Source organism: Maylandia zebra, linkage group LG20 (assembly GCF_041146795.1).
Source record: "Maylandia zebra isolate NMK-2024a linkage group LG20, Mzebra_GT3a, whole genome shotgun sequence".
NCBI classification, from domain to species: Eukaryota; Metazoa; Chordata; class Actinopteri; order Cichliformes; family Cichlidae; genus Maylandia; species Maylandia zebra.
The window spans coordinates 35,119,329-35,133,831 of NC_135186.1; the positions used below are offsets into that span (position 1 = coordinate 35,119,329).

The window sequence follows — 14,503 nt, forward strand, 5'->3', positions numbered from 1 at the left end:
CACCATCAAAAGCAACAAACAACATAATCAACACTTAGCTTAACTCATTCTATGTATAAACCAGGGTTTCACTGATGAGTAACGACTTCAACCCAAACGATCACTAAGATGATTTTTTTTCTTTTTTAAATAAGTGATTACACGAAAGACTAACGCATTTTCTGAACCAGATAAATGGATAAACTGATTTTTGTTTGACTTTTCAGCTTGTACAGGAATGTTCCAGTGCAACAACAACAAGTGCGTCAGCAATACTTCTCACTGTAATGGCTGGGACGATTGTGGTGACAACAGCGATGAAATCAACTGCAGTGAGTTCATCAAACTTGTCTTTTTGTAAAGTTTAATCAATCAAGCCTTTTATTTGTTACATGCAATGTTTACACCTGCATCAAAATTGGATCCCACACACACACACACACGCACAGACCCGTGACCAGTGTTGGTCAAGTTACTTGAAAAAAGTAATCAGTAACTAATTACTGATTACTTCCCCAAAAAGGTAATCCCGTTACTTTACTGATTACTTATTTTCAAAATTAATTAATTACTTAGTTACTTTTTAAAAACACGATTTACAACCTGAATAGGTGATAGAGCGATAGATCTTTCAGCCCAATTCTACTTTTTCTGCATAATCCATCATACAAAATATAATCAAATGGAAAAGTCTCTTTTTTTTAAACTTGTTTTATTAGTTTTAATCTTTTTAAACTTTATGCATCAAGCAAAAATTTAATTATATGCAACATTCTCTGACTGGAAGAAATTTGTTTAATATTTAAACCTATTTTCTGCTCTTTCCAGCACATAAAATAAAATATTTTTGTGTTTACACTCAGTCTTTCAAATAGATGCAAGTAAAACACAGCAGAAAATAAATAAAACCAAAGACTCAGCGGTCCTGTTGCTCTATTTTCACCTGTAAAGCAGGAGTGGGGTAGGCGGAGGTTTACCTTGGTGCAGGTGTGGAAGAATCCGCGAGTTTCTCTGTGAGTTTCCCATTACGTCGTAGCTACTCGGTGCTTGCTTGGAAGTTTAGGGGTTTTTTTCGCTGTAAAAAGAAGTTTTCTTCCCACGCACAGCGGACGCTAATGTTTTTGTCACTTTTTATGGAATCAAACTCAAAGTAAGGTCAGTACTTCCACACTTTAAACGCTGCACGCTCATACTCTCTCCCACACTCGATATATGATCCATTGTTGATCTGCACACAGCTGTTGTCACGAGCGTCGCACTCGCTTACGTCACTCTCACTGTTACAAGTAAGGCGTTACTGCCCATCTCTGCCCGTGACCATACATACATAGCAAAGACATGACGTGGGAAGACAGGTCAGAGACAGGTGGTAATTTGGAAAAAAAGATTGAAATGTACAATACAATGAGCAAGTGGAGGAGGGCAAAAAGAGACATCTACTCATACTGGGCTCCTTATGGGAGGTCAGCATGAGAGAGGAAAACAAAAACTTGATTTACTTGATCGACTTGATCTACATGTCTTGTAAGACTAACATATTTTCTGAATCAGGTAAATAGATGAACTGATTTTGTGTTTGTCTTATCAGCTTGTCCAGGAAAATTCCAGTGCAACAATAACAGGTGCGTCAGCAATACTTCTCAATGTGATAGCTGGGACGATTGTGGGGACAACAGCGATGAAATCAACTGCAGTAAGTCCATCAAACATCTCTTTGTCTAACGTTTAAAAAGAGTTAAAGTTAGCCCCTAATATTTAGTGCAAGAAATGACTGGTTTCACTGTAACTTCCACATGTATGCAATGCAGGGACTCCAGCAACACTTAAAGGGAAGAGGAACAACTTTTTTGACTGTCCAACACGTTTTGGCTTGTGGCCTTCATCAGGGTCAAAGTAACACATAGTAGAAGTTTGCTTAAATAAAAGGCAGGAAACTGAAAAAAAAATTAAATTAACCAATCACATCTTCATAGATAAACCAGCTGACATATAACAGGTTGGTATTGGTTAATTGGTTAAGTCACGCCCAAGTAAATACTGGACTAGATCCTTATAATTCTACAACTGTTTATAACTGTTTATAACTTGCATATTTCTGTATAGCTTTATATTTCATATGTATGTATAGTTTCATATTTATATCCTGTTCATAGCCTGTACATAGCTTGTATACCAACTACAGCCTGTACATACTTATAGTTATAGCATATTCATAACATACCTTCATACCGTGTACATTGTAACAAACCCATAACAGTCCCATTTCTGTAATATATCTATATACCTATATTATTGCTAATATATATTTTGTAATATATCTATATTATGGCTAATATGGATGGATGCAAACTGCATTTCGTTGCCTTGTACTGGTGACATGTGCAATGACAATAAAGTTGAATTCTATTCTATTCTATTCTATTCTATTGATGGGGGGAACACACATAATCTCCACCTGTCTTAAAAGCCAAAACGTGTTGGTCAGTCAATAAATTTGTTCCTCTTCCCTTTAAGTGTTGCTGGAGTCCCCGCATTGTGATTTTTTTTCATCCTCTCCATGCACCTTGGAAGCATGTGAAGTTGTGCCAGAAATTTTTGTTGTGATTTATTAACTTCCATATGTACTCAGAGCTTTCTAGAAATGAGAGCAGCCTAAGCTGTGGCATTGTAATGAAATTGGCTTTTTCAAAGGAGCTTTGGGTCAAAGGTCTGATAGAAAAAAACACTTTTCAAATAGTTTTTGAAAAGTGAAAAGTTTTGTTGGTGAATGGGCAATATTGATGCAAAAATAGGATCTGCATCTGTCGTGGAAAAGACGGGTGTCTGATGCAGTGTTTTTCAACCTTTTTTGAGTCACGGCACATTTTATAGATTAAAAATATCCCACGGCTCACCACCAACCAAACCAAAATGACACATTCTAGCCTAATACAGTACACATAATGGCAAGTTAGTCTCTTGATCTTTTTACACTGAGTGTGAAACCTGGGCCTGTTTAGCAGAACACAAAGATGACACTCTGGCAGGAATTGAAGAACGGCAAACATGAAGCTCTTCCTCAACAGCTCTTAATCGCACTCTGTTTTTAGTTTTTAGAAAGTCTGGCAATTGTGTTATCTGAGATCTCTCATAACACAAGTGCTATCTGAGAGCCTTGAGAGCTCTTTCAGACACCTTTGTGTTTTTTCTCATTAAAGTTACCTGTTTCTCAGCATGTTCACGTAGGCAAACAACATAGTCTGCGTCCTTGTTTTGAAGTGAGGGATGCTTTGTGTGCAGATGGTGTTTAACCTTGCTTAGGACCATGGCACTGTTTGAGAGCTTTTCCCCACACAAACATAATAGAATTGGTGCAGTTGGATCTCCAGTGAAAGTAAATCCAAACAAAAGATAACTTTCGCTGTACTGCCTCGAGCCCACCGATTTTTGCTTTCTTTTGACCACCACTCATACTCGGCTCTTCTGGACTAGAATGTTGTCCAGGCCCCAGTTTGGAGTCTACAATTTTTCCTTTCAAATATTTATTCAGCTTTGTTGTATGTCTTCCAACTGCCACGTACCACATGCATCACTAATTCTATTGTCTTAACTTAGCAAGCTCACTTTTCGCTACCCACTGCCACCTACTGACATGAAAGAGTAATTACTCTACCAGTCACTGCATTGAAAGCACAGATGCCCAACAATGATTTTAGTATTTGCTGTAATCATTAAATTGTATTTTTTGCACCAGTTAATTAAAATTAAATAATTTTAAATAAATAACACCAGAGCAAAATAATTGCTCTGGTGCAATTATTTTATAGGGCAGCACGGTGGCACGGTGGTTAGCACTGTTGTCGCACAGCAAGAAGGTCCTAAGTTCAATTCCACCATCAGGCCGGGGTCTTTCTGTGTGGAGTTTGCATGTTCTCCCCGTGTTTGCGTGGGTTCTCTCCAGGTACTCCGGCTTCCTCCCACTGTCCAAAGACATGCACTTAGTGGGGATAGGTTAATTGGTTAATCCAAATTGCCCATAGGTGTGACTGTGAATGTGAGTGCGAATGGTTGTCTGTCTCTGTGTGTTGGCCCTGCGACAGACTGGCGACCTGTCCAGGGTGTACCCTGCCTCTCGCCCTATGACAGCTGGGATAGGCTCCAGCGCCCCCCGCGACCCTGAAAAGGATAAGCGAATGGATGGATGGATGGATGGATGGAACACCAGAGCAGTGGTTGGGAAACACTGGCCTGATGAATGTGAAGAATGACAAAACTTTAAGCTAATATAAATGATTTGGAGATACTAAAAATTAAGATTAGATTTCATGAAAAAAACATTTTAATTGATATTTTGACCTAAAAGATGCCTTTGTATTAGAATTTTCTTAGAGACTAATGTCATGTGTGTCTCCTTTCATTTAGCTTCAGTGGTGTGCTCAGCGTTCACCTTCCACTGCAGTAATGGACTCTGCATCAGTAAACTGAACCCAGAGTGTGATGGAGAGCAGGACTGTGAGGACGGCTCTGACGAGGCTAACTGTGGTACGTTTACCACACACACTCACCCACAGATGGTTGCAGTGTGATTTTTCTAGTGTATTAAGATCTGTGTTTGCTTTCAGATTGCGGTACGAGTTTGTACAGTAGCACTCGTATTGTGGGGGGTCGGGGAGCTAATGTGGGCGAGTGGCCCTGGCAGGTGAGCCTCCACTTCAAGGGGCTAGGACACATGTGTGGAGCCTCTGTGCTGAGTGACCGCTGGCTGCTGACTGCTGCCCACTGCGTCCAAGACACTACAGTTTACAAGTAGGAGCTCTATTTTAAGTGATAAATATTGCTGCAAATGTTGTAAAGTGTAAGGATTTGAGCAAATTTGTCAAGGGCCAAATTGTGATGGCTAGGTGACTGCGTCAGAGCATCTCCAAAACTGTCTCTCCTGTAGTTCCCAGTCTGCAGTGGTCACTATGTACCTTGTGGCGGGGAGTGGTTTGTAGATGCCACGCAGGTGCGTCCATTGCGCCTGCAGCAGGAAACTCGCCACATACCTATAATGGTCCAAGGAAGGAACAGTGGGGGATTAACGATCTAGCATCTGTGGGATGTGCTGGACATAAATGTCCCACTTTGAAAAAACTTCAGTTGATCCAAAGTGCAGCAACGAAAGTACTGACAAGGAGTAGAAAAGAGAGAGCATGTTTCTCACTCATTGGATCCTTGTTAAATCCAGAATTAAATTTAAAATCTTTCTCATTACATAAAAGACCTTGAATAATGAGACCCCATCTAATGCCCATAGTATCATATCACTGCAATAGAGCACTTCATTCACAGACTGCAGGCTTACTCCTTTTTCCTAGAGTATTTAAAAGTGGCCCCGCCCCTCCCCGAGCCTTTTTCTGCCCGAGGTTTCTTCCTATTAAAATGGAGTTTTTCCTTACCATTGTCACCAAATGATATTGAGTTGTCTTACTGTTTGGGATTTTTTCTTGATTATTATTGGGTCTTTACCTCACAACGTGGTGCTCTGAAGCAACTGTTGTTGTGGTTTGGTTTTACAAATGTGTCAGAGTTGAATTGAACTGAAAACTAGTAGCCACCTCACCTGCTCTTTCTTGTTGTAAATGTAAAACTTTTTGTCACATCCAATGGAGCTGGCAGGACTCGAGACATGGGACTTGCTTCTTTCTTAAAACTTCAAAGGATTTATTTTACAGTCACTTAATCCAAAAAGCACAGACACAGGGGATTGTTATCCAAAGGTTCCGGGGACATAGAGGGAAGGCTCACACATCCAGTTCACAATAAAAGCTCTCTCTCAGACGTAGGAACACTCTCTCACTATACACCAGGGATGAGACACTGGGAAAGTCACTAACGAGGTAGGTCAACGATCCAGCAAAGAGGTCGCAGCAACAACTCGTCAGCACTAGGTGGGTGATGTTCCTCAGGTGTGCAGGGCGGGAACCCAGGCAGAGTACTCGCATGAATACAGACACCAAAACAAACAACAGAGTGAAAAGAGAAAGAGGCAGAGTGTGGCAAGATGCTTGGAGAGAAGGCGGGACCATAGCAGTGCACCCCACCTCCCCACCCCTTCTTCTTCTACCCTTAATGGGAACCTCCTGGAAGCCGCACATGCTCACAATGGAAGTCTGTAGGCATCACTTTATACAAGGTGGCAGCCTGGGGATGCTCCTCCAGTCTGTACCCCTCCCACTCCACAGGATATGGAAGGCCCCTCCCTCGGCACAAGGATTCAAATTCCTTTAAAGCAGGGGTTTCAAACTAAAATCAGCCGCGGGCCACTGCTGGCACCATCATCACATTGGAGGGCCACTTCAGTGTTCAAGTAGTACAAACAAACAAGAAAAGACTCACAAATATTTCCTAAAATGTAGTGTTTGTTTGATTTCAGGGCGCAATTTCAAATATTGTATAACAAAACAAAACAAAACTGAAGCCTTTCATTAAACTACCAAATAAATAATTTGGTCCTCTCTTTCTGGCCAGACACATGTCAGCACTTCTACTATATTTGTTTGTATTTAACAAAATAAAAATGCAGACATAAGTGTACACATTCATTTTTGACAGCTAGTGAAAATAGTTTTCTTTTTGTTTGTACTCTTTTGTTACCTCGGCCACGTCTGCGGCTCTGAACCGTAGTAAAGGGACCTCTGGCTAATACTTCGGGTTCGTGTCGGGCTCGTAGCCGAAAACTAGCTTTACTGTCTGGTTCAAGTTTGCTAGCAAGAGACAGAGAGAGGTGTTGAAAGGCTGCTCCAACGGAGCTTATTGTTTCAGAGGAAAACACGAACACGGTGTACAGTCGAGTCTTAAAAGCTTACTTACAACTGGGCTCGTCAGGCTCTCTTTTTGGCTGCAGTGGTTATTATTATATTTACATGCTTCAAAAAATTCTTTGTGTCTAAAAATCTTTTTTTTTTTTTGAAAGCAAGCTTTATGTCAGTTTACTATGAAGCTGCAACAGCTCCAAACATTGTTTTGGTGTTAAAAACTAAGAATTTAGTCAGTTAGTTACAGTGACAATTTTAGAAAGTAGAGACATCAACAAAATTACAAGAGAATTTAAATCAAACAAATAGAATAGAATAGAATAGAATTCAACTTTATTGTCATTGCACATGCACAGGTACAGGGCAACGAAATGCAGTTTGCATCCATCCAGAAGTGCTTTAGTGATATAGATATATTACAATATATATTAGCAATAATATAGATATGTGAGTATATTACAGAAATGGGTCTATTATGGTATGTTATAATGTACACGGTAGGAAGTATGTTGTGAATATTCTATAACTATAAGTATGTACAGGCTGTAGTGAGTACAAGCTATGTACAGGCTATGAACAGGATATAAATATGAAAAACTATACAGAATATGAAATAAATAACTTTACAGAATCTGAGATATACAGCTATACAGAAATGGGAACTATGCAAGTTGTAAACAGTTGTAGGATTAAAGATTATCGAATGTACAGAATGATTATTTACACAGAGCTATACAGTAGTGCAGTTAAGATAAGTGAGGGTGTAGATAGTTTCTACAGAGGCTATATAAAGTGCTAGTGGTTGTGAGTGGTGGTTCAGTCCATGTTATTATTGTGTTTGAGGGTACAGTTGTCCATTGTGGGTGTGTGTATGTTCAGTCCATGAGTTTAACGTGGGTCAGATGTCAGGAGGCAGAGTTCAGGAGTCTGACAGCTGTGGGGAAGAAGCTGTTCCGGTACCTGGTGGTCTTAGTCCGGAGGCTCCTGTGGCGCCTCCCAGAGGGCAGGAGGGTGAAGAGTCCATGTGATGGGTGACTGGGGTCTTTGATGATTTTCCCAGCCCTTTTCAGACACCGCTTCCTGTAGATGTCTTTTATGGCAGGAAGTGGTGCTCCGGCGATGCGCTGGGCAGTTTTCACGACCCTCTGCAACGCCTTCCGGTCCGAGGCAGAGCAGTTCCCGTACCAGACTGTTATACAGTTGGTCAGGATGCTCTCGATGGTGCAGCGATAGAAGTTCACCAGGATGTCTGAGGACAGGTGGTTCTTCCTCAGAGTCCTCAAGAAGAAGAGGCGCTGGTGAGCCTTCTTGACCAGCTTGGAGCAGTTGGTCGTCCAGGTGAGATCCTCGGAGATGTGGACTCCCAGGAACTTGAAGCTGCTCACACGCTCCACAGCCGTCCCCTTAATGTGGATGGGTGGATGTGGGTCAGCATTCCTCCTGTAGTCCACGATGAGCTCCTTGGTCTTCTCGGTGTTAAGCAGCAGGTTGTTTCTGTCGCACCACTCAGCCAGCCGATCCACCTCCTCCCTGTAGGCGGCCTCATCGTTGTGACCTAATGAAGGCAAAAGATAGTTTACTGCGTCATTATTAAATACTGCATGTCTTTTCTCTGCATTAATCCTTGTTTAATATTTTTGAACCATCTTCATTTGAAGTGTAATTACATTACAATTGCAATTAAAGCATTTGTTTACATCCCTGACTGTTTTCATGGTGCAGGCTGTCTCAGGCTCACAAATGGGAGGCTTTCCTGGGATTGCAAGTGCAGAACCAGACCAATGAGTGGACAGTAAAGAGGGGTGTGAAGCAGATCATCGCTCACAGGTACTACAACAGATACACTGAAGACAGTGACATCGCGCTGATGGAGCTGGACACCAGAGTCAGCCTAACCCAGCACATCAGACCCATCTGCCTGCCTTCCTCCACCTACTTCTTCCCATCAGGCCAAGAGGCTTGGATCACTGGCTGGGGGACTACCCTGCAGGGAGGTGAGATGAGAATAAAGAAGTACTGAAACACTGTATCAAAGTTAATATCTTTCTACACTGGAAGGTGATGACAATGTAACACAGTAAGGGGAATTACTGAATAGATTATATTAATGGGTCAATAGGTTCAACTATAGGAGCACAGGGGTGTGTTTAAGAGAGACAGAGACAGGAATGTGACTGAAAAGAACCAGCTGCCTTTAGCGAACCATAAGTTTTGACAACCACAGGGATAAGGCACTTTACACAAGTGTGGAAAAAATTCAGTTCAATTTGATTTACATAGCACCAAATCAAAATAAAAGTCTCCTCAAGGCGCTTCATAGGTAGAGAAAAAAACACAACAATCATATGACCCCCTATAAGCAAGCACTTTGGCGACAGTGGGAAGGAAAAACTCCCTTTTAACAGGAAGAAACCTCCAGCAGAACCAGGCTCAGGGAGGGGCGGGGCCATCTGCTGCGACAGTTGGGGTGAGAGAAGGAAGACAGGATAAAGACATGCTGTGGAAGAGAGACAGAGATTAATAACAAGTGTGATTCAGCAGAGAGGTCTGTTAACACATAGTGAGTGAGAAAGGTGACTGGAAAGGAAAAACTCAATGCATCATGGGAATCCCCCAGCAGCCTACGTCTATTGCAGCATAACTAAGGGAGGATTCAGGGTCACCTGGTCCAGCCCTAACTATATGCTTTAGCAAAAAGGAAAGTTTGAAGCCTAATCTTAAAAGTAGAGATAGTGTCTGTCTCCTGAATCCAAACTGGAAGCTGGTTCCACAGAAGAGGGGCCTGAAAACTGAAGGCTCTGCCTCCCATTCTACTTTTAAATACTCTAGGAACAACAAGTAAGCCTGCAGTGTGAGAGCGAAGTGCTCTAATAGGGTGATATGGTACTACAAGGTCATTAAGATAAGACAGGGCCTGATTATTTAAGACCTTGTATGTGAGGAGCAGGATTTTGAATTCTGGATTTAACAGGAAGCCAATGAAGGGAAGCCAATACAGGAGAAATCTGCTCTCTCTTTCTAGTCCCTGTCAGGACTCTTGCTGCAGCATTTTGGATCAGCTGAAGGCTTTTCAGGGAGTTTTTAGGACTTCCTGATAATAATGAATTACAGTCGTCCAGCCTGGAAGTAATAAATGCATGAACTAGTTTTTCAGCGTCACTCTGAGACAGGATATTTCTAACTTTAGAGATGTTGCACAAATGGAAGAACGCAGTCTTACATATTTGTTTAATATGTGCATTGAAGGACATGTCCTGGTCAAAAATGACTCCACGGTTCCTCACAGTGTTACTGGAGGCCAAGGTAATGCCATCCAGAGTAAGAATCTGGTTAGATACCATATTTCTAAGATTTTCAGGACCGAGTACAATAACCTCAGTTTGATCTGAATTAAGAAGCAGAAAGTTAGCGGCCATGCAGGTCTTTATGTTTTTAGGACATTCCTGCAGTTTAACTCATTGGATAGATAGAGCTGGGTGTCATCTGCATAGCAGTGAAAATGTATGCTATGTCTTCTGATATTACCAAAGGGAAGCTTGTAAACAGAATTGGTCCTAGCACTGAACCCTGTGGAACTCCATAATTAACCTCAGTGTGTGAAGAGGACTCTCCATTTACATGCAAAAATTGGAGTCTATTAGATAGATATGATACAAACCACTGCAGCACAGTACCTGTAATACCTACAGCATGTTCTAATCGCTCTAATAGGATATTATGGTCGACAGTATCGAACGCTGCACTGAGGTCTAGCAGGACAAGCACAGAGATGAGTCCACTGTCAGAGGCCATAAGAAGATGATTTGTAACCTTCACTAAAGAAAGAAATGAAAAATAAACAAATAAAAGTAAAAGCACATAAAACTACTAATATAAAGACTTGGCCAAGTCTTAGCTCTCAGTTCTCAATGTTGGGTGTACCCTGGTAACCTGAATCCTAAACTGTTATATAAAACAGATTTCTCAAATTCAGTGTCCATTCAAAGGAAGATCTCACACACCTTTCAAATGTGGAGAATATTTTCTTATTATTGACAGTCCCAAATAAAACTTGTCCAAGGGGTAGCCTATAGTCCAAAAATGCAACTGAGAAAATGTCAGTCAGTGGTCTTATGTATAACCAACTGTGTGTGAACATGTGGGTGATACAGGCCTACAATACCGTAAGGTGCATCAGATCCTCAAGTGGAAAACGATGGAAAATCCGTCAAGGTGGGAAGGCTTGTCATCTATCACTTGAGGAATCCACCTCAGGAGCAATACAGCATGCTAAAAAACCTGACCTAGCAACAGACAGGGTCAGAAGAGTAATTATTCTAGCTATAATCCACAACTTGAGCTTGTGTTGACATCATATTTGTTTTACAGCTGCCTATAAATGTGTTTGCCTAGCCTGTATTTCTTACTCAAAAGTGTGTACCACTGGAAGCAAGGTTTTCTTGACTTGAGTAAAGAATAGAGGCTAACCAAATGAGTTCAAGGTTTTAGCAACTTGTTAGAAGCTACGATTGATTATAAACCCCACTTTGAAATTAGGATTTATGTGCTGCCTTTAAAACAGCATAAACAGGATCAAACAGTAGTGAATTGCTTTGTCATTCATCAACAAGCTTTATAGAACACGACTTTGTTGTCTGTCAGGTGCCGCGACGGCCATCCTCCAGAAGGCGGAAGTTAAGATCATCAACAGCCGGCTGTGTAATATTCTACTGAATTACAGGGTCACAGGTAACATGCTGTGTGCTGGAGTCCTTTCAGGAGGCGTGGACACCTGTAAGGTACAGATAATTCACACACACTCGTAATAGTGAGAGGAAAGGTGAAGTACTTTGCTGCTGTTTTGGTTTTTACAGCTGCATTTGTTTGATGAATTTACTAAACAAGGGTGCTTAGTTCAAAGAGGAACCTATAGACTGTATATAAAAGATGCATACAGCCACTTCACTGCCACCTACTGGTTTGTGAGCTACTCATCAGCCTCAGTGTTAGCTTCATAGCTCTATAATATGTGATTTTCTGGAGCCAAAAGTGACCATGTCTGGAAGAGTGTAGGAAGTGCATGAAGAGAGTAGGTAGTGCTAGCTTGGTTAGCAAGCTAAGTCCATAAGGCTCCACATAGCTACATGCTATGCTAAACAGGTTAAAAATAATATAGCAGAAGTGAAATGTATTGGGAGTGTGGTACCACACAGCTATATGATCACAGATGAGTCAATTTGATGATGTAGAGTCTATGCTGCCTGTGCTGTTAAGGGGGCCATGCCTAAAACTTTAAACCTTAAAAAAAACCCACTGGGTGAGTTATGCAGCTCACAATAACTTCTGATTATTTTTAAGACCAGTCTGCAAAGGTAATTACTAATAAATGGTATAAAGGTTTTCGGCACCAGACGTTGCAACTTAAGGGAAACTTACACAGTAGAAGCAACCAATGTATGTATATGAAACATAATAAATGAATTTAGCCTTAACGGCAACTATTGTTATTTATTTATTTAATTTTAAGTTTTTTGTTTTTTAATTGTGATGCAGTTTACATCAGCAGTAGCTTATTATAGACACTACCAGCTGCAGTACTGTTCTGCTCGCAGGTTGAATCATCTGGAGAAAAACAGGAAACAGACCAGATGTGTTCATTGTTAAACGATAGCTATGCTTTCTTGAATCCTTTCTTCATGTGAGCTTCTGTGTCACAGTATCAGGGACATGACATGTATAAAGGGAATGAACTGATTAAACAGTGACCTCTAGTGTTTCTTATTCATATTACATCACATAGTCCTGGCACATTTTACAACAGATACAACTGGTTGGTTTTCAGTACAGTGGTCCCTCACCATAACGCGGTTCACCTTACGTGGCCTCGCTGTTTCGCTGATTTTTTTTTTTTTTTTTACAGCGCATTGTGTTGTGTGTCCTGATTGGCCGTAGGCCACTGTCAATCAATCTCGTGCCGTGTCTCCTGTACAGTACAGAATGCGTTCAGCTGGTCAAATATACATAAGTCTTCAATCGCTAGCAGTGTGACTCTGAAGTGCTGTACTGTAAGTTTTCTACCCAACAAACACAACAATGTCGACGAAACGTTTTGCACCGTCAAAGGCACCTGTAGTAGCACCCAAAAGCTAAAGCTGACTATTATAATAATGTAGGATCTGTTGAATAATACAGTATAAAGTGCATTGGGGTGACTGTTGCTTCAGCACTGATTAAATACAGTAGCATTTTGTATAAACACATTGACAATATCAAAAAACAGAATATTAAGAATACAGTGGATTTCAAAATTGTTTGTAATGTGATGCTTCTTGGGACGCAGCTCAGTCGCAGATATTTCACAGCAATAGTTGATTGTAATGTTCTGCTCTCTCTCAGGGTGACTCCGGCGGGCCCCTGTCTGTCGCCAACTCCCGCGGGCGTTTTTTCCTGGCAGGTGTGACGAGCTGGGGCAAAGGCTGCGCTCGCATATACGCACCCGGCGTCTACACTCGGGTTACCAAATACCGCAGCTGGATAAAACAGAAGACTGGAGTGTAGAAGCTTATGGATTACACACATTCCTCCTGGAAATGGAACCAGATGTTGACATTTTTTGAACTTTTTTTTAATGACCCTAATACCAAAAATGATGACATGCACATTTACAAGGCATCAAATGCAGTATTTTAACAGTTAAACTGTTACATTAAGATAAGATGCTCAGTTGAATGGCAGCATCTCTAATAAGATTTAAATATATTAACCTCAGCTGGCCTTTGATTTTGCAGATGTAAAAATTGCAAACAAATGTTTTATAAACTATAAATAATCCAGTATGCACAAATTCTAGAAAAAGCAGGACCAAAGTTATTATCAGGTTGCAACAGCTCAAAACATTGTTTTGGTATTAAAAATCTTTAAGGACTAACTCGACAGGCACAGAGACAATTTTACACCTCTGAGGCATCAACAGAGTTAGAAGAGGATTTAAATGAGTCATAGAAATGGGACTTAAAGGCAAAAGGTAGTTTATGCAGGCATGAATGCTCCTAGTGGGCGTTGTGTTGTGCAGGCTGCAACTCCCACTAGGAGCACTTAGAAATTCGTGCATGAGCAGCATGACTGAGCAGACATAGTGCGGTACTGTATCTTTTAAAAATATGTGAAAAACAGCAACATAGTTGTAGTTCGCTCAAAGTATATATCCTAGTTACTCAGTTTAATCTCATATAAATAAACTAAATGTGGTGCTTATGTGTGTTAACCTAACTGAATTCAAAACATCTCCACCTCTCTGGGTAATATTGTCGCTGTATTTTTATTGTTTTTAAAAATAAAAAAATACATTTTTATGTTTTTTATGGATGACTTATGCTATTAGCATTGTATTTGATCTGATTGTAATTTTCATGATTTTAATCACAGAATGACTTCATAATGGCCTCCTTATATTGTTTAGTCATTAGTTATTGATCCACTCTTGCCACCTTGCTAAACTGATCGATTAAGTGGTTGATTGTTGTCTGGTTTGATCTGGCTTTTTCCAAGTTATGCACTTCACAGGTGATGTAGGCTGAACTTGAAACATGTAATTCTTTATCAATGTCTTTACACTCTTTGAGTAAAAATCTTTTTAAATATCACTGAAGAAGATATTTTCAGCCATACTTACCAGGTAGCTCGGAAATAAGCGACTGTGAAATTGGACGGTCTAGCCTTCAGAATTACGTCACCGTCTGCTCCTGGCTGTCTAAAATATAACCGGACGC

The 14,503-nt window shown here is 40.7% G+C and overlaps 1 protein-coding gene across 1 annotated transcript; it reads left to right on the top strand.

The window, feature by feature from the left end:
• The first annotated feature begins 217 nt into the window (after nucleotides 1–217).
• On the top strand, nucleotides 218–13,382 carry LOC101466949 (suppressor of tumorigenicity 14 protein homolog). Its single transcript, XM_024806495.2, has 7 exons — nucleotides 218–311; nucleotides 1,568–1,672; nucleotides 4,381–4,500; nucleotides 4,581–4,764; nucleotides 8,478–8,749; nucleotides 11,397–11,533; nucleotides 13,131–13,382. Exons 1-7 carry the CDS (start codon nucleotides 218–220, stop codon nucleotides 13,290–13,292), a joined length of 1,074 nt encoding a protein of 357 aa, XP_024662263.2. The 3' UTR covers nucleotides 13,293–13,382.
• Nucleotides 13,383–14,503: the final 1,121 nt, after the last annotated feature.